This window comes from Portunus trituberculatus, chromosome 27, assembly GCF_017591435.1.
Source record: "Portunus trituberculatus isolate SZX2019 chromosome 27, ASM1759143v1, whole genome shotgun sequence".
NCBI lineage: Eukaryota > Metazoa > Arthropoda > Malacostraca > Decapoda > Portunidae > Portunus > Portunus trituberculatus.
The window spans coordinates 14,707,940-14,734,551 of record NC_059281.1 but is presented as its reverse complement, the minus strand read 5'-3'; the positions used below and the strand labels follow the sequence as shown (position 1 = coordinate 14,734,551).

General features: G+C 43.8%; 3 protein-coding genes across 4 annotated transcripts; 1 reads left to right on the top strand and 2 right to left on the bottom strand.

The window, feature by feature from the left end:
- Positions 1-429: 429 nt before the first annotated feature.
- LOC123509855 (endonuclease III-like protein 1) lies at positions 430-7,283 on the bottom strand. The gene is made up of 6 exons (XM_045264436.1): positions 7,133-7,283; positions 6,190-6,342; positions 5,788-5,949; positions 5,088-5,258; positions 1,492-1,651; positions 430-1,359 (listed from the first exon to the last, which is right to left on the bottom strand). Exons 1-6 carry the CDS (start codon positions 7,160-7,162, stop codon positions 1,070-1,072), a joined length of 966 nt encoding a protein of 321 aa, XP_045120371.1. The 5' UTR covers positions 7,163-7,283; the 3' UTR covers positions 430-1,069.
- Positions 7,217-19,994, top strand: LOC123509852. The gene is made up of 8 exons (XM_045264433.1): positions 7,217-7,392; positions 7,990-8,088; positions 8,287-8,414; positions 8,496-13,458; positions 13,575-13,871; positions 14,253-14,463; positions 18,198-18,352; positions 18,667-19,994. Exons 1-8 carry the CDS (start codon positions 7,354-7,356, stop codon positions 18,727-18,729), a joined length of 5,955 nt encoding a protein of 1,984 aa, XP_045120368.1. The 5' UTR covers positions 7,217-7,353; the 3' UTR covers positions 18,730-19,994.
- On the bottom strand, positions 19,838-26,612 carry LOC123509853 (splicing factor 3B subunit 2-like). 2 transcript variants are annotated; one of them, XM_045264434.1, is made up of 7 exons: positions 26,375-26,612; positions 24,193-24,291; positions 23,891-24,054; positions 23,343-23,570; positions 22,646-23,056; positions 22,376-22,564; positions 19,838-22,194 (listed from the first exon to the last, which is right to left on the bottom strand). In XM_045264434.1, the coding sequence occupies exons 1-7, from the start codon at positions 26,457-26,459 to the stop codon at positions 20,284-20,286; spliced, it is 3,087 nt and encodes a 1,028-aa protein (XP_045120369.1). In that variant the 5' UTR covers positions 26,460-26,612; the 3' UTR covers positions 19,838-20,283. The 2 variants fall into 2 exon arrangements, with proteins under 2 accessions (XP_045120369.1, XP_045120370.1); XM_045264435.1 differs by having other exon boundaries at positions 23,343-23,567.

Genomic DNA, 26,612 nt, shown 5'->3' with positions numbered 1-26,612 from the left:
TTATAGAAAGTGTTAACCTCACGTGCCTTTCTGTTTGTGGTTTCCCTTGTTTCGTCAGTCTTGGTGCAGCCGAGAGAAGCTGCTGGAGGCTGGAAGTACATTACTCTAGTTTTAAGTAAGATAACAAACAAGGTGTAGTAACTTGCTGTGATAATTATAGATTTATATCCAGTGCACGAGTACCTTATGCTTTTTTTTTTTTTAAGTACTGATTGATTTAGCTTAACTAGATAATGATTGAGGTTAAATCTAGTTTCAGCTGATTATGACATAGATATGCAAATGTATGCTTGGAATAAACTCTACATGAAAAAAAAGTATGATATCCTTGAGGTTCAGTTGACTGGTTTAAAGTGTTCCCAAGTCATGCAGTACAGTATGTACTACCACATTCCATGGAGGGAAAAAAAAAAAAAAAAAAAAAAAAAATCCAGAAATTCAACTTTTTAATTTAAAAAGTACAAACATATTTAAGTTCACTTTAAAGTGCATTAAATTTGCTTTTCATTCCTCATTCTATGACAAGATACATCATTGTTAAAAAGAGTCATGATCCCTGAGTTCCTTTGGTTGGACTTAATACTGAAGGTAATGGCCAGACTCTGAGACTGCCTTTCATTATACATTTGAAAATCACTACCTTACTTACCAGTAGTAGCTGTGAAATCACTACCTTACTTACCAGTAGTAGCTGTGAAATGTCTAACTTAGGATACTAACTAATGAAGAAAGGAAAAAAAAAAAGAAAAGCATGTAAAAAATATCAAATAGTACATAATATAAGAATAAGAGAATTCTTGTATCAAAAGCATTGTAATACATCTTTATTTTCATCTCTAGAATAATAAAAAAAAAAAAAAAAAAAGGTGTAATTCTACTTGTAAATTCTGTAAAAGATGCAACATATGTACAATATCTCTTTATGTCACATAATGAAGCTGTTTGGGATGAGTTTGTGAGCATGGCTGCCTTCACAATTGCAGTTTAAGGAGTACATCAACATCATGACCATTGTCTTGATGTTGAAGCACATCTGCAGTGCTGAGAATACCAAGATGTGATGATGAACTTATTCTTGCCCTTTTCTCTTCTGTGATTTCCTAGGAGAGCCTTTCTTTGGGGATGTGAGAGGAGCATTTCTGCCATAGGGACACAGAGCCTTGTTGAGGCACTCACCACACTTGGGGCCAACAGGAAGACACACCTGCTGGCCAAACCCAACCATCAGGAGGTTGGTGTTGCTCCACAGCTCCTTGGGCATCCAGGCCTCCAAGGCCAGGCGGGTTTCCTCGGGAGTCTTGGTGGGGCACTGTGTCCATCCCAGTCTGTTGCTGATGCGGTGAACATGAGTGTCCACACCTGCACCGCCATCACAAGTAATGTGCTGTTTTTTAGTGATGCATCTTGCTTGCTATCATATAGTGTGTATCCATGGATGCATTACAATACATATTGCAGGTCCATTACTATTCCATCACTCTCTGTACTTACCAATGCCAGTCAGCTTGCCCCAGCCAATGTCCATACACAGGTGGGCCATCTTGGGCCCCACCCCCGGAAGCTGACACATTTCCTTCACTGTGGATGGGATGTCTCCTTCATAATCCCTTTTCAGGATTTCACAAGTCTTTTTAATATAAACAACCTTTTTCTGAAAATTCACAAAGATCATTATTAGTTAAGGAAGAAAGGTTTTCTTAATTTCCTTCTGACATTACTGTGAAACATATGTAAGGTCTAGGAAAATTCCACCTGCCGCCCGGTGGAATACTCCAGGAGAGGTACTTACGGGGATGTAGGCAGTGCTGCAGACTGAGTGATTCCCCGTGTCCTCTCTTCCCGGTTCCCTTTGTGGTCTCATTTATACAATTGAGCAGCTGCAGCCTGCCCTCTAAAGACAACTTCTACTACTTCCTACACTACACTACAACACCTTACACTTTTACACTCTCTTCAAATCAAAATTTAATAATGGCTTCACCACGCCCTGCCTCGGAGTCCCCCTCTGGGAGGGACCATAAATGTCCCCAGGTCGGACTGCCCTCTGCTGTCGACCTTGGGTGTCTTGACACTTCATCTAATACTTTCACTATCAATTTCTGCAACATTCGTGGCCTTCGTTCTAATTTTCAATCTGTGGAACACCACCTCTCCTCTACTAAACCTCATCTTCTCTTCCTAACCGAAACACAGTTGTCTGTGACTACTGACAGCAGCCCCTTTTCTGTTCCCTCCTACTTGCTCTATCCTCATTTTCAATCCAAAGCTGGATGTTGCGCATACGTGCGTAACGACACCACTTGCTCTCGTGCCCACAATCTTGAATCTTCAGAATTTTCTACCATCTGGCTAAGACTTCAATGTCACTCTCTAACTAAATTCATCTGTGCTGTATACCTCTCACCTAATTCCTCTGACTATGTAAAATTCTTTGACTATTTGACTTCCAAGGTGGAGCACATCTTATCTCACTTTCCTTTTGCTGAGATCTCCATTTTAGGGATTTCAATGTTCACCACCAGCTTTGGCTTTCATCTTCTTTCACTGACCAACCTGGTGAACAAACCTTCAACTTTGCTATCCTTCATGACCTAGAGCAGCTAGTGAAGTTCCCTACCCGTATTCCTGACCGCCTTGGAGACACGCCCAACATTCTTGATCTTTTCCTAACCTCCAACCCTTCTGCTTACTCTGTTAAACTTTCCTCTCCGTTGGGCTCCTCCGACCACAATCTAATTTCCGTTACCAGTTCTATCACTCCAGTGCAGCCTCAGGACCCGCCTAAGCGGAGGTGCTTCTGGCATTTTAACTCTGCTAAGTGGGAGGAACTAAGGCAGTACTATTCTGATTTCCTTGGGATGATTATTGTTTTCATGTCAGAGATCCTTCTCTTTGTGCCGAGCGCATAACAGAGGTGATTATCTCTGGCATGGAGCTATACATTCCTCATACTTTCTCTAACCCTAAAGCTAAAAAGCCTTGGTTTAACTCTGCTTGTTCTCGTGCTGTCAATGATAGAGAGGCGGCTCACAAACGGTTCCGTAGCCATCCAACTGCTGAAACTCATGCCCTATATATTTCTGCCCGTAATCATGCCAAATCTATTCTCCAACTTACTAAAACTCTTTCATCAATAGAAAATGTCAAAGTCTTTCCAATTCTAACTCCTCTCGAGATTTCTGGCATCTAGCCAATAATATCTCTAACAACTTTACTTCTTCGTCTTTCCCTCCTTTACTTCATCCAGATGGCTCTACAGCTGTCTCTTCTTTTCTAAAGCTGAACTCTTCGCTCAAACCTTTGCTACCAACTCAACTTTGGATGATTCTGGGCATATTCCTCCTACTCCTCCACCCTCTGACTACTTCATCCCTAAAATTAAAATTCTTTATAAAGACGTTTTCCTGGCCCTCTCTGGCCTTGATTCTCGGAAGGCTTACGGTCCGGATGGAGTCCCTCCTGTTGTTCTCAAAACTGTGCTTCCGAACTCGCTCACTGCCTGGTCAAACTCTTTCATCTGTGTCTCTCTACTTCTATTTATCCTTCTTGCTGGAAGTTTGCTCACATTCAACCTGTCCCTAAAAAGGTGACCACTCCAATCCTTCTAACTACCGCCCTATAGCTTTGATTTCCTGCCTTTCTAAAGCCTTTGAGTCTATCCTTAATAGGAAGATAATGAGGCATCTATCAGCTCACAACCTTCTCTCTGATTGCCAGTATGGTTTCCGTAAAGGCAGATCTACTGGTGATCTTCTTACTTTCCTAACTGAATCTTGGTCATCCTCTTTAGGGACTTCGGTGAAACCTTTGCTGTCGGCCTTGACATATCGAAAGCCTTCGATAGAGTCTGGCACAAATCTTTAATTTCTAAACTACCCTCCTACGGATTCTATCCTTCTCTCTGTACCTTCATCTCCAGTTTCCTTTCCGATCGTTCTATTGCTGCTGTAGTAGACGGTCACTGTTCTTCCCTAAAACTATCAACAGTGGTGTTCCACAGGGTTCTGTCCTATCACCCACTCTCTTTCTATTATTCATCAATGATCTCCTAAATCTGACTCAATGCCCTATCCACTCCTATGCTGATGATACCACCCTGCATTATTCAACAGCGTTCAACAGACGCCCAACCCAACAACAATTAAATGACTCAAGGCGAGATGCTATAGGACGCCTAACTTCTGATCTTTCACTTGTTTCTGATTGGGGCAGAGAAAACCTGGTTTTGTTCAATGCCTCAAAAACTCAATTTCTACAACTATCTACTCGACATAACCTTCCAGACAACTATCCTCTCTTCTTCAATAACACTCAACTTCCCTCTCCTCTACATTAAACACACTCGGTCTATCCTTCACTAAAAATCTAAACTGGAAATTTCACATCTCTACTCTTGCTAAATCAGCTTCCAAGAAGTTAGGTGTCCTATGGCGTCTTCGTCCATTTTCTCTCCCTCCCAGCTGCTTGCTCTGTACAAGGGCCTTATCCGCCCGTGTATGGAGTATGGCTCTCATGTCTGGGGGATCCACACACAGCTTTACTAAACAAGGTGGAATCTAAAGCTTTTCGTCTTATCAACTCTTCTCCTCTAACTGACTGTCTTGATTCTTTAAGTCACCGCCGCAATGTTGCATCTTTATCTGTCTTCTACCGCTGTTTTCATGCTGTCTGCTCTTCTGAACTTGCTAACTGCATGCCTTCCCCTCCTGCGGCCTCGCTGCACAAGACTCTCTACTTCTTCTCATCCCTATTCTGTCCATCTTCCTAATGCAAGAGTTAACCAGTATCTTCACTCCTTCATTCCCTACACTGGTAAACTCTGGAACTCTCTACCTGTGTCTGTATTTCCACCTGCCTATGACTTAAACTCTTTCAAAAGAGGAGTGTCAAGACACCTCTTACGTTAACTGGACCCTCCTTTTAGATTTTTTGTTTTTCTCTTTCTCCTTTCTTCTTAACAGGGCCTGGCAACCAGCGGGATTTTTTTTTTTCCAACACTTTGTTTGCCCTTGGCCAGTGCCCTTGTAATGTAAAAAAAAAAAAAAAAAAAAAAATCTGGCAAATGGTAACACTGCAACATGACACACCTTCCAGAAACCAACAGGGTATATGAGTTCACCCAGAGTGGCATCAGGGGTGGCAAGGAGATTGTCAGGGGTGAGGCCGTGCTGCCGCAGCTTGGTCATGGCAGCATGGGTCACCTGGTCCTTGGTCTGGCTGCTCAGCATGAGGGAAATGAGCACTTGGAAGCGGTACACCTGTGAAACATTCATGGTGAGTAGTAACTGTTTTCCTCATCAAGGTGAAATGAGATGTGTTTTAGGGAAGCCATTCTTGAGAGAAGTAACCAGTTCTCCAGGTTTAATTTATTAATTTACAACATAAATTGGAATGCTGTAAACTCAAGCTTGAGCAACACAACACAAGCACTTCTCCAAGACGGTGACCCGAATGATATATTGGATAGCTTCTTCACAGTTATCAAGAGGGTATGGGAAAGTAGCACCATAGAGAAGATTACCAACATCCTGAAAAAGTGATATACCTAGACAGGAAGACTGCAGACAGTACAAAGGTGCTTCACCAGGCAAACCACTGGTATGTGAGGCCTCAATTATTTGGAGTGCTTGAAAAAACAAGCCTACACTCACAGCAGAGGAGACAAGAGAGATATTGGGATATATATGTATGTATGATACTAAAGAAACAGGTACCTGACTCAACTCCTTCCTCATTCCAAAACACAACACAGCAGAAACAGTCATAAGTGTGAGAGAAAATTCCTACCTTTGGCTTGACACCTTGATCCATGCACTGCTCGGCTCCCATGCTATCCACCGGGGCATCCCTTGCTGCCCTCATGGTCTGGAGGTTCTCTAAGACCTGCTTCCAAAGGGGTGGCTCCCATCCACTACCTCCATCTCCACCCCCATCACTGCCACCATTGCTCTGAAACATGAGTTTTTATTTTGCAGCAAAAGCTTTATGGAGAGTTACTTATTATTTGGATATAAACTATTCAGAGATATAGCACAACAGAACACTTGATTGATTTTTTTTTTTTTTTTTTTTCAGTAAGGCCTATAGCACCTGTAGGCACACTTGAAGAGTGTATGGGAAGCGCTGTTCAGCTTCTACCCATTAGTGGCGCAGGCAATGATGAGCAGCAAGCAGGGAGCACAGTTTTACCTGTACTGATGCTGTGGCCTGGTGCTCCTCGCTGGCTGGCAAGGTGCTGGCCTCATCCTTCAGCTCATACTTGACCTCCACATGTTTCCTGTTCTTCATCCTCCTGAGGAGTCTCTTAACAGGTATGTCAGAGTCAGAGTCAGCAGCATCACTCTACATTAGAAGGGAAATTTAATACATGTTGGAGATGTTCCTGTCTTCCCATCAGGGGTAGAGCTTTTCATCACTCATTTAAAAAAACATTAATTTGAACAGTTTTTATCATCTATATAATATCAAGGCCTAAGACAGTTAATGAACATGGAAACTAATTACAGTTTATCTTATTTGAAAATTATGACAACTTCATAAATGACCAAAAATTTTGTAAAGCCTTAATGAAAAATGTGTGACCACAAATTTGTTTAGCATATTAAAGAGAATCAAATATTAAAAGGTCAGCGGCTCTTCCCCTCTGGTTAAAAACGTCGACATATTCAGAGGTTTCAAATATTCACTATATAAATGATCATAAGACTACTGATGATGTGTCATATATGTTAATATGGACAACTGATGATCGTGCTTTCTTTGGCTGGGATATCAACCTTTTATACTTTCTATATAGCTAGATGAAAGAAAAGGAATTACAGTGTACACACATACTGGCCTGTCCTGCCTACCAGCACCCCTCATGGAGCCACGTTATTCCTCCTTCAGATTTAACGTTTCTTTGATACTGACACCTTGTTTTGTGAAAGGCATGTCATGTGAAATGTCAGGCACACACACACACACACACACACACACACACACACACACACACTCTCTCTCTCTCTTGTCAGTTAGTAATATTCAATACTTCATACACGTCAGCAAGTAAATCCCTCCCATCCCTATAAGATATTGCACATTCATCCACATTGATCATCTAATCAGGCGACAAGAGCCTTTAACATCTCACCTGTACAACGACCACCTGGCGCGCCTCCATCGAAATCGGACCGATCGGCGATCAGCTGTTCTTTGCGACTTCAGACATCGCGACTTCATGGTGCAGCAAATGCAGAGTCGCAAAGTTGGAACTTGAGGTTCCGCAACACCTGGCTGGCCATTTTCTATAAACAATAACCGTAATGTTTTTTTTTTTTTTTTTTTTCTTCTTCTTCTTCCGAAATTGTGTTTATGAACCGAAGTGTACACGGCGAGGCGAGGCGTGAGCAGGTAAGCAGGAAGGAAAGTGTGATTTACTGAAAATTATGCTTTGATTTGCCCTATTCCCTTTTTAATGATGCATCAAATAATTACCCAAGCGGGAAAAAGTCAAGACTAGCACCTCCTTTCTGATCATTGAAACAACCATGCAAGGTGATAAGAGTACTTACTGTACAACATGTCTGTGATGTTTTTTTTTAATGTAGGGACGGCTTTTGTAAGGCCATAGTAATTAAGTGAATATCCCGGTGCCTGCAGAATCTCTCGTATGTTACCTTACAAGAATGGAAACTATTTGGCATCACTGTGGTACTTCTCATTTAAAATTACATATTATTCTATGCATTTTCTATCCCAAATAATTAGGGGAATGTCCCGAGGTTTTCCGAGGAGGTCCTCTTCTGTACTTTTACATCATAATTTCCATGAGGTGACAGGCTGACATTGTGATTGTGTGATTCTTTACCACCTTATGGCTCTATACTATTGACAGTTTGTAGATACTTGTACTCTCTCTCTCTCTCTCTCTCTCTCTCTCTCTCTCTCTCTCTCTCTCTCTCATTGTTGCTTACAGACCAGTGACTCTTCACCTGTGCTTCATTGCAGAGCATGGCGGGCAAGATCCTTCCCCTGCCGGATGAGGTGCGGTGCCAGTTGAGATCAGGCGTTGCCATCGCATCTGTGGCCCAGTGTGTGGAGGAGCTGGTAAGGGATGCTTGGCTTGACTACTTAGTGTGTGTGTTTGTAGTGAGATTTTTAGTATTTTGTATGTTGTGTGAGTTTGTGTACAAGTTTTTATCAGGTGATGAGAATTCCAGAAGAACAGAAGATTTGGCAGGTGGTGGCAAGCAGTGTTTATTGCCATTCATCACTGACCTCAGTGTGAGCCTTCCATTGCTGCAGGTCCTGAACAGCCTGGATGCTGGTGCCACCTGTGTGGCCATCAGGGTGGACCTGTCCATCTTCAGGATCCAAGTGGTGGACAATGGGGAGGGTGTGCCACAGACTGACCTCAAGTACCTGGGGAAAAGGTGAGTTAATTTCCATGGAAACAGAAATTTCATCTATGAATTTGTTTGATTAAATGGTTAATTATTCATTAATATCCCCAGGCATGCTACAAGCAAGTGTCACTCCTTAAAGGACCTCAGCAGCAACTTATGTCACTATGGCTTCCGGGGAGAGGCTCTGGCCAGCATCATCAATTTGTCAGCCATCGTTGACATCACCACCCGCCCCCAAGGCAGCCCCCGCACCCTCACCAAACTGTTCACGTTTGGGAAGGAGAGGTCGGTGTCCACCGCCAAGATCAACAGGCCAAGCGTTGGGACAACAATCACCATCCAGGAGTTCATGCACAACATGCCCGTGCGCCAGAAACTCGTCAAGGAAGCCATTGATGTTGAGAGCATCAGGATGCGAGTGGAGAGTTTTGCTTTGATGCATCCAAAAGTGGCCTTCAGTCTGAGGAATGATCGCACCAACTCTATGGTCATCCAGACCAAGAAGTCAAGTGGCATCCTGGCAACCTTCCTGCAGCTGTTTGGGGTGGAGCGGGCACAGAGCATGGCTGAGGTGCACCACTCCCTTGGCCCCTTCACTGTGTCAGGCTACATTGGCACACAACCCCACCTCACCAAGGCACTCCAGTTTGTGTTCATCAATAAGAGGGTCGTTCTTAAGACAAAGATTCACAGAATGCTCAATAATTTGTTGGCTCGCAGCTCCATCATCAGTGCCAGACTCCACCCCAGCAGTGTGGTGCCCAGCAATGTGGGTCCTAACAAGACACCCTCCAGTCCCCCAAAAGGTATGAGGTTGTATGGAATGTTTGTGCTGGACATTGAATGTCCTTACAATGAGTATGACATCTGTTTAGACCCGTCCAAAACTTTGGTGCAGTTCAAGGATTGGAATCGGCTTTTGCTCTGCATTGAGGAGCTGGTTCTGCAGTTTGCCAGTGAAGAGAATCTAATGATTTCCCTGGATGAGAGGTACCGGTTATCAGGGAAGGACCAGGAGGAAGGGGAAGAAGAGGAGGAGGAAGAAAAACTGAGTTTGTCCCAGAGTAGCCAGTCCCGTCTTCAGGTGTTTAGTCTCAAGAGGAGTTGTGAAGGAAGTAATGATGATGAAGAAACAAGACCAGTAAAACAAAAATATGGGAAAACACTGAACACTCAAGACAACTTGCTGGCTGTCCACTCAGCGATGGTCAAGAGGATCAGGAGGAATTCCCAGGTGTCTGAGGAGGACAAAGAAGTGAACTATGATAGTGATGAACCTCATAATAACAACAAGGAAGCAGAAAAAGACTGCAATGACAAAAGAAAAAATAATTCTGATACAAACCAGAAAGATGATGAATCCACATTGGGTGCAGTGAAGAATAAAATGAGGAGGAAGTATTGTGAAGACCATAGTGAAGATGAAGATGAAGAGAGACATATCAAAGAACACCATAAGAACAGTCAAGGTGATGTTTCAAGGTGTGTTGAGGCCACAGCAGCAACTCCTCAGGCATCCCCAAGCAAGAGTCAGGGAAAGGGAAAGTTCAGTGTTTCCCATTCTCTCCCAGAGCTTGAGGAATTACCTGTCACTGATAAGAGTAACTCTGAAAGCACACACATCTCAGAAACCAGTGAAGGTGATGAAACTGTTTACATTTCAGCAAAAAGAAGGGAGGGGGTGAGGAGTGTTTTGGAAGAGTTTAAGAAGGTAATCGAGGAGATCAATGAAAGGGACAAGAACACAGAGAGTGATATGGAGCAAGCTCTAGCTCTCACCGAAAGCAGCACCAAGGAGGAGAGGAGAGATGAGGATGTGGAGAGGAACGCTGACAAAACAAAGACTGACACAGGCACTTTGAGCACACTGCAGGAATTTATGAACTTTCATATGAGAGAGCAGCAGAAGGAGGCATTGGAAGGTTGTCATACTCCAGAGGAATATGTGAGAGGCACCCCAACCTCTCCTCCTCCACTTAAGTCCCTTTGTGCCTCCTCTCCCTCTCCTCCTGCAGAAAAAGAAATTGTCATCCTTGAAGCCTGCCAGCAGTCTTCAGCAGACCCTGAGAGCCAGAGGGAATGTGATTTTAAGGCTGAAAAAAGGAAACCAAATGATGTGGGCCATGAGGAACATGTTGATAAGAGAGTGACGCGAGCTTCCCTACGTGAGTCAAGGCACGGAAAAAATCTGTCCTTGAGTAAATCTCTGAGTGAAAAGTTGAGGAATCACCAGAATAGGTCTAGTGCTCTACAGTCCCTTCAGAGATTTGGTTACAACAAGACTAAACCAGCTCAGAACATACAGGAAACATATCTTGTAGCCAGAGAAAAGATATTGAGTGGAAGGAAAAATACTGTGAGCATTAAAGCAGCGAAAAATAGTGATATAGAGCCAATTCAATGTCCCAAACTCAATATGCATGATGAAGGTACACAAGGCAAGGGCAGTGAGGAGTGCCTTGATACAGGCTTCAAGTTTGATCCTGTGATTACTAAAACATTCCAAGAAGTTGATACTTGTCTGTCTCACATACGGTCCTGCAGAGAGAGTGGGCCTTCAGTAGATGTGCTTCTTAATAGCAGTGCAGGGGACACTGAGAGAAAAAGGGCTGAGAAAATATATTGTAATCCTATTGGTGTTTCCTCAGAGGCAGGAAGTGATAGGAATGGTGTGGATAGGAGTTGTGAGAATGTAATGAGTAATGTGGATTTTAGTGGTGGAAGTGATGTCTGTGGTACAAGTGGGAGTGGTCTGAGTGTTAGTGGCGGGTGTGGTGGTAGCAGTGACAGCAGACTCAGCACTTTGAACCAGCACACCACAACACCCAAAAAAACTAGTTCCTTGTTTAATATTGCAATGAATTATGCCTCGTCACCAGAGGATTCTGACGGCAGCCCAGGGAAGCCCAGTGCCCCCAACACTCCACTAAAGATTCCTCCATTTGTGGGCTTTGAGAAGAGCTTAGCACATCCACAAGGTGGTCCTGCAGGACCTCCTCACAGCCTGGGTGACACTTGTACAGTTGTGAAGCCTGCTCAGAAGTGTTCTGGTTCTGGAACTATGAATACTTCAGGACACAGGAGTCAAGTTCCTAACACATTTGTGGATAGTGAAGCTCCAAGGATAGTAAATGAATTGGTGACAGATATTGACACATCTCACCAGACTAGCACTCTTTGTGAAATATCGATTAAGTCTAATTTATGTAATGAAAGGACATTACCAGTTTATGACAAAGATTGTTTAACTGAGTCAGTAGAGAAAGGAGGAACTCAATTCAGAGTTTCACAAAATAGTTTAGATTCCAGTACAGTTTCCTACAGTGCACCCATCACACAGGCTTTTGAGGTGAGCAAGCCAATGACTCAACAGGAAGCTTATAGAGAGAGGCAGGAGGAGCAGGAGAGTGTTTGTCACCTTCAGCCATCCCAAGGTTTCACTCCTTCAAGTATTGAGCCAGGAATACAAAGGTTGAGTTTGAGTGATGATGAATCCTGGGTGCCTGCATGCTCCCAGCAGATGCAGGGTGCCAGGGGAAATGCAAAGGCTGTCAGTATAGAATATGAAGAAACAATACAAAAGGAAACTCCTGACCAAACATCAGATTCTAAATTACTGGAATCTCCTAGTATGCTTAGTGAAGGGCCACTCACAGATACAGAACCATTGCTTTCACAGATAAACATGAGAAACAGCTCAGTGAGTGTGTGCAAACCACCACCACAACCACCACTACCACCAGAACCCTTACCAACTGACACTCAACCTTTGCCTTCATCTCAGGAAGGAAAAGTCTCTGAGGTAGACAAAGACTGTGGGCAAACTTCTCAAACCTCCCCAAATCCCTTCTCAGAATCCCTGCACTTCTCACAGCTGACTTTGCCTGAACAGGGAAGTGGTGAAGTGTCTTCTGGCACAAACATTCTGCTTGGTAGTTCATCACTTTCTCTTGGCCCGCCCTTCACTTACCACTCTTCGTCAAATTCTGAGCCACAGAAGGAGATGTCTGCATGTAACAATACTTTTCAAGTCAAAGTTATTCAGATGGGAAACAGAAAAGAGAGTCATGAAGGAAGAGTAGAAGTATCCAAGGAAGCAGATTGTGATGTAGACATGACACATTCCTTGCTAGAAAAAATACATGAATCAGACAACTCCAGCTATGCAATCCAAAAAATATCCATTGATTCATCATCTTCAGTGCAGTCATTGGGTGTGATGAGTGAAGATGCTAAATCTTTTGAGAATCCAGAGGTTCATAAGGATTCTGACTCTTGTGAAGAATTTAGCAAATCTGAATATCCAGTGCTTAGTAATGACTTCAACTCCTGCCAAGACCTGAAATCCTCACATGAAGGCACATCACAGCAGACAGAGGTAACACCTTGTGAGACACAGAGGCTCCCTCCATCCAGCAGGTGGCAGAAGGCTGTGGACAAGGAAGGGAGGACAGTATATGTAGATCTTCAGACTGGTAACTCCTCTTACGAGCCTCCTGAAATAAAGGATGGCCCAGTGTGGACCTGCAGCCAGCCACTTGGTGCCAAACTTCCCAAGGTGCCCATGACTCATGAGCCTGGGTTCATCCCTAGAGGCAGGGCTCAGAGGAACAGGGACAGCTTCACCCTCAGCCATGGCTTCACAGAGCTCATGTCATGGAAAAAAACATTAGAAATGAGGAAGAGGGAGAGTGCAGGTGAGGCAGGCAGTGGTGGGAGTGCAAACTCCAATCCGGGCTGTACCAGTGCTGGGCCTGGAGAGATGACGACCACTCCCTCAGGTGTGACTCAGGGGGTGCAGGAGGCCTTGGAGTCTCTCATGGAGGACTGTGAAACTGATAATGATTTTGTGAAGTGGACAGAAAAACCAGAAGCTTCCCCTGAGAAGTCTGAACAGTCTTCCATAGTGGCTCAGATCTGCCAGATGTGGGAGCCACCAGACTTTGCCATGGAAGCAGAGGTGTTGAGCTCTGGGCCTGAGGGAACGGGCCCAAGGGGCAGCTCAGGGGTGAGGGTGTACAACATGATCCACCCGTACAGGTTCTCCCAGGAGATGCTTCACTCCTGCAAGGTAGGATGTTTTATGCCTCATTGTGTAGGTTGTTTTACTTTCATTTGTTGCTGGCTTCCCACTTAACAAGAATTGTAGTTACCACTAAATGCTCAGGTATTTTCCTTTTAAAACAGGTATTGGGACAGCTGGATGAGAAGTTCATTGCCTGCAGCCTGACGTACCAAAACCCTGAAGGACCTCCCGGCCCGGCCAGCCAGATAGTGGTTTTGTTTGACCAACATGCTGTCCATGAGCGAGTGCGTCTGGAGACAATCATCCAGGAGAACTGTGAGAAATTGGACTCGGGGGAGACCGTGCTGAGCAAGACTGCCGTCATTCCCCCACTGGAGCTGGAGCTGCCAGAGGATGAGGTGCGGCTGATGCAAGCTTATGCACACAAGTTCAACCAGCGGGGACTCTACTTCACACGGGTGAGGACGGGTTGCAGGTTGCGGCTGTCAGCTTACTCCCTCGAGACTCATTTTCAGCATTGTCTTACTTTTCATGCATGTTCAGTTGAAAATATAATGAGATGAGTGAAGGATGATTTGAATATTAATGAAAGTTTGATGTGCTGATTAAATATTGTGAAGATTGAGCTCCTGGACAAGTTTTGTTTACACTTCACTTGTGAGAGGGAGGATTGTCGGAAAATTGGTCTGTATATGTTCTGAAGCAAAACCAATATACCTTCTATCTATCACCTCACTACTCTTCAGGCTGAAAGTCCAAGCATTACAGTGTCACAGCACCATATGTAGAAAAGGTGTAGTTTATGATTGACTTCCTATGTGTTTCTCATTTCTCCTCAGGCCAGTCCCTCAAAGGTCCTGTTCCAACTCATCCCAAGCTGCCTGGTGCCGAAGGAGGCCAACGAGGTGCGGCAGAAGCGATGCCAGACTGCCGGTGCCATTGTGGAGAGTGTGGTGCGGGACCTGTGCCACACCATGCACCAGACGGGGGGTGTGCTGGGTCTCATCCCTCGCCCCATCAGCCATGTCTTTAACACCAATGCTTGCAGGGGTGTGTGTGTGTGTGTGTGTGTGTGTGTGTGTGTGTGTGTGTGTGTGTGTGTGTGTGTTTGTGTGTGTGTTTGTGTATAATTCACCTCCTCGGTCGCCTGCTGGTCACCCAGCCAGTCTTCCCCATTACAGATTGAGCTCAGAGCTCATAGACCAATCTTCGGGTAGGACTGAGACCACAACACACTCCACACACCGGGAAAGCGAGGCTACAACCCCTCGAGTTACATCCCGTACCTATTTACTGCTAGGTGAACAGGGGCCACACATTAAGAGGCTTGCCCATTTGCCTCGCCGTCTCCGGGACTCGAACCCGGACCCTCTCGAGTGTGCAACCACTACACTACTCGGTGTGTGTGTGTGTATTTACCTACCTAATTGTATTTACCTAATTGTAACATACGGGAAAAGAGCTATGCTCGTGTTGTCCCGTCTCCATATCTATTAATGTCCAGCTTTTTCTTAAAATCATGAATATTCCTTGCGTTGACCACTTCCACGTCTAAACTATTCCATGCTTCCACCCTTCTATGAGGGAAGCTATATTTTTTCACATCTCTCCTATAAGTGGCCATTTTTAGTTTTTTCCCATGCCCTCTCGACATTCTTTCATTCCACATACACAGATCTTCCCTATCCATTTTTTCCATGCCAATCATCACTCTGTATATTGCTATCAGGTCTCCCCTTTCTCTTCTGTTTTCCAGGGTCGGAAGTTGCATTCTTTTCAGTCTGTCTTCATAAGTCAAATCTCTTAAGTCAGGCACCATTTTCGTTGCAGCCCTCTGTACTTTCTCTAGTTTCCTTATGTGTTTCTTTAAGTTCGAGCCCACTGTATTGTTGCATATTCAAGCCTCGGTCTTATCATTGCAGTAATTATTTTCTTCATCATTTCTTCATCTAAATATCGAACGCCACTCTTATGTTCCTCAATAAGTTCAATACTTCTCCAATTATTTTGTTTATATGTCTCTCTGGCGATAGGTCATTGGTAATTGTCACCCCAAGGTCTTTTTCTTCATGACTGGTTTTATGTCTTCATTTCCTATCTTGTACATACTCCTGATTCTTCTTTCACTCTTGCCAAACTCTATTTTCTTGCATTTTGTCGTGTTGAACTCCATTTGCCATGTACAGCTCCATTTCCATATTCTGTCCAAGTCTTCCTGGAGTAGTTCGCAATCTTTGTCACATCTCACTTTTCTTAACAATTTTGCATCGTCTGCAAATAGGCTCACATAACTGGACACCCCATCCACCATGTCATTTATGTAGACCGCGAACATTACTGGTGCCAACACTGATCCCTGTGGAACTCCACTCTCCACCAATCCCCATTCTGATGGTCTGTCCTTAATTATTGTTCTCATTTCTCTTCCTACCAAAAAGTCTTCCATCCATTTTAGTAAACTGCCATGCACTCCTCCTACCATTTCAAGTTTCCAGATCAGTCTCCGGTGTGGTACCTTATCAAAGGCCTTTTTTAAATCCAGATATATTCCATCAGCCCAACCATCTCTTTCCTGTATTACATCTATCACCCTCGAATAGTAACATATCAGGTTTGTCGTGCATGAACGCCCTTTTCTAAAACCAAATTGACACTCACAAAGTATGTCATTTTTCTCCAAGAAGTCTGTCCATCTATTCTTCACCACCCTCTCACACATCTTAGCTACCACACTTGTAAGTGACACTGGTCTATAGTTCAATGGGTCTCTCTTGTTACCTGATTTATAGATTGGGACAATGTTAGCTCTTTTCCAGTCTTGGGGCACTACACCTTCCCTTAATGAGGCATCAATTACTTCACAAACTTTTTCTGCCAGTTGCTCCCTGCATTCTCTTAAAATCCATCCTGATACCCCATCAGGTCCCACAGCTTTTCTCACTTCTAAACTCCCCATCATGTTCTTGATCTCCTCCACAGTTACTTGAAACTCCTTCATAATCCCTTTCTGTTCCATTACCAGTGGTTTGTCAAAAGCAGTCTCCTTTGTGAATACCTTCCGAAAGCATCCATTCATAGCCTCTGCCATTTCCTGGGATCTTCACTGCATACTCCATTTACTTCTAAACTTTCAATACTTTCTCTATTTTTGATGTTGTTGTTCACATGTCTGTAAAAAGCCTTGGTTGGTCTTTACATTTATCAATTATATCCTTTTCTTGTTTCTTTCTTTCTTCTCTTCTAATCAACACATATTCATTTCTTGCTCTTTTGTAACTTTCCCACTGCTTAATCCGTCTTTTCCTTCTCCACCTCTTCCATGCATCCTCTTTTCTTGTTCTAGCCTTTTCACATCTATCGTTAAACCAGTCCTGCTTTCCAACTTCTCTATGTTGTCTTATTGGTACAAATTTTTCTCACCTTCTTTGTATATTTTTATAAATTCCTTCCACTTTTCATTTGCTCCTTAGCACTCTTGAATTTCATCCAATTTGTCTCTTGAAAGAATTTCTTTAGGTTTCCAAAATCTGTCTTGGCATAATTCCATCTTCCCACTTTATATTCTTCATTTCTTCTAGATTTCTCTTCATCTATCACCTTGAACTCCAAAACTGCATGATCACTCTTTGCTAAAGGGCACTCCACCCTCATCTCCTCAATGACCATTGGCTCTGTACTAAAGACCAAGTCCAGTCTTGACGATGCTCCCTCTCCTCCAAACCTAGTATCTTCTTTGACCCACTGAGTTAACACATTTTCCATTGCCAGTGTCAATAGTGTATTTCCCATGTTGTCTCTGATCCTTCCATTGACCAGTCCTCCCAACACACCTCTTTACAATTAAAATCTCCCATCATTATAGTTCGTTCACAGCCACCCAACATTTCTTCCAGACATGTTCCTGTATCACTTATCATTTCTTCATATTCCTGTACTGACCATGCATTTGTCTTAGGTGGTACGTACACCACTATGTAGTGCCTCTTTTTCCTTCATTAGTTTCTGCTCTGATCTTTAGCACTTCTGCCTTTCCCATACCTTCTTTCACTTGATCCACCTTTATATCTTTTTAACCAGCAACATCACTCCTCCTCCCATCTTACCTACTCTATTTCTTTTCCAAACATTATATTTCCCTTCTCCAACCATCATCAGGTCTTCTCCCTCTCTCAGTTTTGTTTCAGTAAGACCCACAATATCTGGGTTCTTGTCCCTCAAGTAATCGTTGAGTTCTAAAATCCCCGATATCACTCCATTTATGTTGGAATACATTACATTCCGCTCATACGTAAGTTTCTTTAGTCCTTTCTTGCTGTACTTTTCTGGGTTATGACAGCAAGAAAGGACTAAAGAAACTTACGTATGAGCGTGTGTGTGTGTGTGTGTGTTTACTGTACTTAGTTGTGGTTTATGGGAGGAGAGTGATCTCATAGCATCTCACCTCTCTATATCTATTATCTGGTTTCTTCTTTTGTATCTGTGAATGTAGCTTCCAGTGAGTGATTCCTGCAGTTTATTGGTAATACTTGGCTAGTACTAATAGAGCTTGGGGTCTTTGGTACCTTTTTTTACATGCTTTTTAAGTGATAACAATTTTAGTTTTATCCCCCCTATCTTGGAACCTCTTTTGTTTAGTTGGTAAAAGCTAAATCAATCTGATAATGGCTAAAGATCAGATTTATTCTATATTTCTTGCTTCTTTATCTTGATTATGATAGTTAAGGATTCCTGATGCCAATAGTGAAGCAGATGAGGCTCACAGACTGTTGTGGGATTTGTTTCAGGAGCCATCAAGTTTGGAGATACATTGACCACAAAAGAATGCCGGAACCTGCTCGCCTCCCTGTGCTCCTGCCGGCTGCCCTTCCAGTGTGCTCATGGCCGCCCCTCTGTTGTGCCCGTAGTGAACCTGACCCACCTGGCCTCACGCACTCCCAAGGTAGTGCTGCAGGATTGGTGGTGGTGTAGGAGTGCCATTCTAAAGCTGCTCTTGTGAAAAACTTTAACCAGTAATGAGAAATGCATGAAATTGGAAGACTGGTGATTATTTTGATTACGTAGGTAAAATGATAGAAAGAACTCTATACACACACAATTTTGCCTTTCCATGCCTCAGTGTTTGACCAGGCTAGAGTTTTCTCAATAGTATAGTGGTGCAGGATTAGTTATAGTGTGGGAGAGACATTCTAAAGCTATTGACTGTTGATATTTATTGTTTGGAAAGAAAATAAAATTCTCTCTCTCTCTCTGCAGAGGATCAAGAAACCAAACCTGAGGAAGGTGAAGGAGGCCATGGAGGCAGGGGTTCTCCTATGAGGGTATTGTTGGCTGAGGGAAGCAAGGTGAGGGTCACTCTACACCTTGGCAGTGATAGCAATCGGTGTGTTTGGTTTTCAGTAAGTTTTATTGATGAGTCTGGTATTATTTTCTGTGATATGGGAGTTAATTGTAGTTTTAATGAAACACTCTTTAATTCACATGCCTAGTCTTTAGTTTAATCCATATTCCTTGTCTGGTTTTTATTTATATTGTTTTTGTTTTTCAGTTAGTGGTGATTATTAGACTGGTGTGTTAATGAAGTGTTTTCTGTAATGAATAGTAGTCTTTGAAGCTTATGAGTGACAATGTGATTTTATACTTTAACTATTTACCTTTTAATATATTTCAAGTTTTAGTAGATTTTGAAGTATAACTATGACATAGAAATATAACTCATAGCACTTGTTGACAATGATGAAATATTGTGTTGCACCTTTCCACTTATATTTTTAATGATTTTGTACCTCTTCCTTACCTTTCCTTACTTTAGGGACTTTATATCCATCAACCACTAGCTTCCTGGCTCTCAGTGTCTCATGAGTCTATTCCTCTGCTCTCCACTGTCTCTCAATTGTTACTATCCCATCAGTATTGTGTAGTTCATGGGCTACAAACCAGACTTGCATTTTTTTTTTTTTTTGCATTGTTGATTGATTGATTTGAATGTGTTTACTTTGTTGGCTGCCTGGTTTATACAGTATGATTACAGCACAGTTCAAATGGCAGCCTCTAGCAGTACAATACTACATATACTACATTTTGCAAGATGGTTGATGCTTTCTTGGATGTGGTGCAGTTTACTTCTTATCTGTGAAGCAATATTAAACAAAGAAGGAAATAAATGGACACATAAAAGGATCATAAGTAATAATGAAAAGGATCATAAGTAATAATGAAAATTAGATAACTTAAGATAAATGATGTTTAAGTAAACATTTCATTGTTTTTGTTTGATAGATGAGGGAGTTTCAGATCCTTTTTTTCCTTCTTCTGTCAGTTTTTTTTACTTGTAGGAAATACAGACGTGTTCAATATTTTAAAGGAAGAAGGTATTAAATAATTGTAATTATGTAAGTAACTCCTTCCTCAAAAGGCTGGATAGTGATTTGACATTAATACTTTTTATTATAATCTTAGTGAAATACAAGTTTTTTGTTTTCTTCTTCTTTTTATGCTTATATGAGATGCCTCATATAACATTGATTGTTGATTACCTCAGAATATATTTATATTTTTGTATATATAAAAAAATCTCTATCAACTGATGTGAATTATTTTACCTGCCATATTTGAACCATTAATGGATTCTGGTTATTCTGATTTTCATAGATATTTTGAGTGGTGTGTGGCTTGTATAAGAGGACAAATGCTAGTGCTTAAGTGAAAGACTCTGAAACACTGTTTTAAGTGTATTACTTGATGTATGAATGATGATGGTAGGCTACACACTGCATGACACGTTGACAACAATTATTGGTTGCACTCAAGTCCCTCAATGACACACAAACAGAATTACATCCTCGCACTAATGGTAACCTTGATCAGCCACACTTAGAACTTAAAGTCTTTATATTTTTTAGCTGGCTTGCTCTGGTCTTGTTGTTGCTTCCGCCTCTTGTTGCGCTGCTTTGCCGCATGCTCTGCCACCATGTCAGAGAAGTCCTCCTCTTCTCCCTTCTGCTGCTCCCTCAGTGTGGCCTCATAACGGGCAGCCATGGCATCTGTGTCTACCAGATCCAATTCAGAGGGGTCCAGAGCCACTTCTACACCCTGAGGAGCAGACTTGCTGGTTCCAGTGCTGGCTGCTGCTGCCGCAGCACTGATGTCATAGGTGTGTGTTGATCCCATCATGGCACGTCCCATGGTCTCGGTTCGCTTCTCTGGCAAGATGGTGTACAGTGCAGGGGTGTCTCCTCCCTCCATCTCTGTCTCCATGCGCTTCTTCCTGAGCTCAATCATGTCTGGCGTCTCCAAGCCAGCAGGTAATGAACTGATGCCTGAGGGAGTGACCAGACCAGTTTCCCCTGGAGTCACCAGGCCACTGCCATCCTCTTCTGACTCTGCCTCGCTCTCCTCCTCTGATTCCTCTTCACTCTCGCTCTCAAGCTCTCCCCACAGGGTTCTCTCGACTTCCTCCTCTGTTAAGGGTGTGTCAAAGTCCTTCCCTTGGGTGCCAAACACGTCACCATAGATTGGCTTGCCCATGTTATCGACGGGAGGTTTGCCCCAGCCACCTGCATGGTACCCAAAGCTACAACCCTCAGGTATAGGAGCATTGAGTCCTGGGATCTTGAGGTTGGGGTAGGATGGTGGTGGACCATAACGCTGCATAGCAATGAGCCACGGAGGAGGAACCTTGTGGGCATTGGCACCAACGGGCATACCCAGGGCAATCCTGAGGTCGTCACTCATCTCTCCTGGCTTCTTGTCCTTCATTTTGGTCTCAAACTCCTTTCCTTCATAGTAGAGATCACCATGGATGGTCATCTTGGGTTTGGTCTGCCACTTGAAGAATGCATCGTGCAGCTTCTGGTAATCAATGTCAATCTTACCCATCTTTGGCCTCACCTTGTCCCTCATTTTGGCCTTCAGTGTCTTCTGGTCCTCCTTCTCCTGCAGGGCAGCACGCATCTCCATGATTCCCGTGCGCTTGATGAAGTCTGGCAGCTCAAAGGGTGGCTTTTCAATACCCCTCTTGCCCTGGAGGTACTTTCTCTTGAAGCACCAGTGGCGGGGGACAGGCACAGTGTTGCGTGTGGCCTTGAGGTGCACCAGCAGCTTGGGGTCCTTGGCCGTCACATCGTGCATCTCCACCACATCTGGCCGGCTCACTGTTTGCTTCAACTCGGCTATGCTCATTCGCTTCAGTAGCTTCAGTTTTCTCTTGGATAACTTTGGCTTGTCACTATCATCCTTCTTAAGATCATCATCATCATCATCGTCATCCAGCGGGATCCCGGGGACCTTGGAGCCGAGTTTCTTCAGGTCCATGAGTGGTATTTCTGTCTTGGGAACCACCTTCTCCTCCTCCAGCTTGGGCTCCGGCTCGGCAATGCGGAACGTCTCAAAGATTTTGGTGAAGTGGCGGTAGTTGGGGTCGGTGATGTCCAGGTCAATGGTGTCCTGGATGTACTCGATCTCCACGCCTCCCATGGGCTCATCTCCCTCGCTCTTATCTGACTGTGACTCCTTGTCCTTCTTTGTTTTATCTTGCTCCTCTTCAAAACGGTGGCGGCCTCTCCTCCTCTTCTTCTTCTTCTTCTTTTTCTCCTGCTTTGCTTTCTGTGATGGCTCCTCTGAGGGCTCCTCTTCCTCTTCCTCATATGCAGGGGGTACATAGGCTGGCTGGGGCTTGGCTGGCGGGGTGGTGGTGCGTGCTGGTGGTGCTGCTTTGGTAACATCATCAATTCTGGCCAGACCTTCCCTTTCCACCTTCTCCACATCCTCAGGATTCACACCAACCTATGAGAAAGTAATGGCATATAGGGAGGTGCAGGAGAAACATGTATTACATATCATACATGAACACTACAGGTGATACACGGCAGAAGAAAAGTAAAAACTGGTAACTAACAGATACAAAAACCTACACTTGAAAGGTTTTTATATGGTCATACACTATCAAGACAACTTGTGCTCTCACCTGTTTGGCTCTCTCTGTCTTGAATGCAAGGGCTTGTTCCAATGCCTGGGGGAGCTTCACTTCTCGGGGTGTCTCCTCCTTTGGGGCAGACACCTGCAGTGACATGAGTGGTGGTGGCTTGTCTGCCTTCTCTGTGGTCTCTCCAGGAGGTCCCATGCCTGAGGGAGCTGCTCCCAAGAGGCCAGCCCCCTGTGGGAACAGTGATTAGTAACAGTTGACTTGGAATGAAGAATGCAACATGAATAAAGTGATACCATAAAGGAGACTTACTGGAGGCCTTGGAGGTGTGCTTTGCAGGGATGTGGGAGGTCGCTGGGCAGTCATGGGTGGGGGTGGACGGGTGCTGCCAGGCTGCAGGAGTGGGGGGCGTAGTGGAGGCTGCTGCTGGGGTGGGTTAGGCTTTGGGGAAGACCCTGGCCCTGGCCCTAGCAGCCCAGCACTTCCCACAGGGCTAGGGCCCGAGAAACCTGCTGGTGGACCCCCAACAGCCATGGGACCCTGTGGCTGTGGGGTGAAGGTGGGTGAGGGTGGCACCACAACAGAAGCCTTGACTCCTGGTGGTCCCAAGACTGGCACTGTGCCTACACTGCCAGGCCCTGATGATGGCCCTGTGGTGTGTGGTGTAGGTGTTGAGACTCCTGGTGGTGGGGGAGGAGGTGGAGGCCCTCCCTGCCCAGGTATCTGTTACAAGAATGAATCACAAGACTCGTGAAGTAGTTCTAGATGCCACATTGAGAAGTAAGTGAATAAGTGGCATGATATTACAGCAAAGTTAACCAACCAATTCCTGTATCATAAATCTGATCATAAGATACTGTCCCAGAGTAAAGGACAACTACTGAACATTTACACAAAGCAAAGAAAATGAGCAAATGACCTTGGATGAACTTTCAACAAAATATCTTACTAAAAAGAATGTAATATAAGTACATAACATTGGCAACAGTGAAGATAACTCAACACTCACAGCCATCTGCTCATCATCCTGCATGAGGGCCTCCTGCTGCATCCTCATGAGGTGCACCTGTTTCTCCTGCTCCTCCCGCTGCCGTTCCATAAATGCCGCCTGCTGCAGTCGGTACAGATCCTCCTGCTGTTTCTGTTGCTGCTGTTGCTCCAGGAGACGCTGCTGTTCCCGTACCTTGTGCTGCATTAACTGGTCCTCCTCCATCTGCCGCTGACGGTTCATCATCTGCTGTGGGGCAAAGCATGGCTGTTGTTACCACTGCCAGCATCCCACCACCCCTACACTGGCTGATTAACTCTTCAAGCAAAGGGTGAGCTGTGACTAATTCACATGTATGAATCATTTCTAAAAACTCTAATTGTGACTGATAATATGAGGCTGAGGATTAACTCATCCCTAACACAGGAAACATTTCATCTAAAATATATCAAAAGAAGCAAGAACAAGATACACAAAGGACATAACGAGGCAGGAGGCAATAACAAGGTAATCCTCACATCCACAACAACAGGACAGGACTGGCTGATAGATTACAGCATTGACCTCACCTCTTCCTGTTCCCTCTGTCGCATGATTCCTTCTGGTCCACCTGGCTGGCTTGGGTCCTCGCCCTCCTGTGATCCCATGTCCTCAGGCTTGCCCTGGTCCTGCTCCCCACTCCCTGTGTCTGGCCCTTCAGGGTCCACACCAGGTGGGCCATCGTCAAGAAGGTCTGTAAGAAGATCATAAGTACCTTGTTACTTGTTGTTGTCATGGTATAGCATTGTGAATTGTGCACTTAGCGTGTATTTTCTGGTTAATGTGTGTAAATTTATATAGCAAACTCCTCAGAGAGAATTGTCCCCCTCACCTGAGCTGTCAGCGGGCTCCTCTAGTCGTGCCGGCCCGGTGGTTTCCCCAAGTGAGGCGAGGTGCTGGAAGAGGCGGTCCACCAGCTCACTCTTCAGGCCTGCGGGGGAAGGATGAACATCAGAACTGACACACTGACATTCCGCCCCACACTTACAGATCATTAGTAAGTTCTCCAAACAATGCCATGGTGGCAGTGGTGGTTGAAGTAAACTTTAAAAAATTATAGTAATATACCGGTAAACAAAATAAGTCATGGTGATAGATTCTGTTGTTTAAGAATGCAACCCCCGGACAATTAAATAGTACCCTTCCCAAAAAACCCTGCCTCACCACCAGCTACTCAAGTTTAACATAACATAACATAACATAAATAATAGGATAACAAAGGGCCACCAGGGCCCATCTAGGTTATCCTGTATCAGTCGCACAGCGACCTCGTCATCAGTACTTAAAAATACACTTACAAGTACACAATACATTATATACTAATTCTAAATATTTGGCCCATTAACAGGGCTAAGTCCTGCAGCGAATTCCTCTACAATCTGTGATCCCCATACATGGGATCATGTCTTGTTTAACTATAGTAAATTTCTTATAAAAACTATCATGCAGCGCTATACATAATTATAAATCTAATAAATTTAAGTGCTTATCTAATCTGTTTTTAAACATTGTCAAACTAGTGCTATTTACAACCGTCTCTGGCAATGCATTCCAGAAGTCTACCACCCTATGACTAAAGAAATATTTTCTTATATCTAACCTGCAGCCTTGCTTTCTAATCTTCCTGCCATGATTTCTAGTCCTACTTCCCTCCTCTAAGGTAAAGAAAGATCTCACATCTATGTAGTTTGTATCTGAGAACATTTTAAATAACTCTATCATATCCCTCTTATACATCTCCTCTCAAATGAAAACATGTTTAATTCCTTTAATCTATCTCTATACTCCAGGCGCTTTAATGCTGGTATCATCCTAGTTGCTCTTCTCTGAACTGCTTCTAACATGTTGATATCCTGCCTATAGTGGGGTGACCAGGCCTGTATGCAATACTCTAAATGGGGCCTAACATAGGAATTATATAAGCTACGCACCACTTCCTTACTTTTATAACTAACATTTCTATTTATAAAACCCAGGATCCTATTTGCCCTATTTCTTGCTTCTAAACATTGCTTTGAAAATTTCATAGTCCTGTCTATCACTACTCCTAAATCCTTTCCTTCCTCTACTGCCTCTAGCCAACATCCCTCCATCTCATAGTTAAAGTTTGTGTTGTCTTTACCTAAATGCATAACCTGACACTTTTAGAATTAAACTCCATCTGCCACCTGTCTGCCCATGCTATCAGCCTGTCCAGGTCTCGTTGTATTCTGTAATTGTCCTTTTCACCCTGTACTGCACATGCTATCTTAGTATCATCTGCAAACTTTGATACTTTGCTACTAATTCCTATATCTAAATCGTTAATGTACACCAAGAAAAGAAGAGGTCCTAGCACTGATCCTTGGGGTACCCCACTAACCACTTCCTTCCACTCAGACATTGCCCCATTTAATACTACTCTCTGTTTCCTATCAGAAAGCCATTCACTAATCCAATCAACTAACCTACCCCTATCCCATGTAGTCTCAATTTGTACACTAGCCTCCTATGCGGTACCTTATCAAACGCCTTGCTAAAATCTAGATATATAACATCTATGCTATTTCCATCATCTAACTCCTTGGTAATATATTCTAAGATATCGAGCAAATTTGTAAGACAGGACCTCCCTGATCTAAAGCCATGTTGGGTATCTCTAATTAATCTATTTTCATTTAAATGCTCCCAAATACTACCCTTAATGATTTTCTCTAGGATCTTACATACTATACTAGTTAAACTGATCGGTCTATAATTATTCGCATCATCCTTCCTACCTTTTTTAAATATTGGAGTAACATTAGCTAACTTCCAGTCCTGTGGTATCCCAGCAAACCTAAGTGATCTTTCAAAGATTAACTTAAGTGCTTCAGAAATACTGCCTACACCCTCCCTAAGTTTGTTAGGGTTAAAAGCCGATAACAGTAAACAGAGCGGCGTACCTCGTATTGTGTGTAGTCTAGCGCCCCTGATCATCAACTATTCAGACTAAGTTCAGCGGCGGCAGCAACAGCAGCAGTGGCGGCACTTACCGTGGGTAGGCAGGTTGAAGGTGGCGAGCTTTGCCTTCAGGTCCACCACCCGCAGCTTCATCAGGTCATCAAGGGACACCGGCATCCTGGCGGCCCGCGGGGGTCAGCACGGGACGCCCACTGTTCACAGTCGGTGTTTGTTTGGCTTTCCTTCCCTGTCTGGCAGAGTTACAAGGGTTTGTTTGTTGACACCGAGCCGAATGTCTCTCCTCACGCCGCACCAAAACATTGACCACTC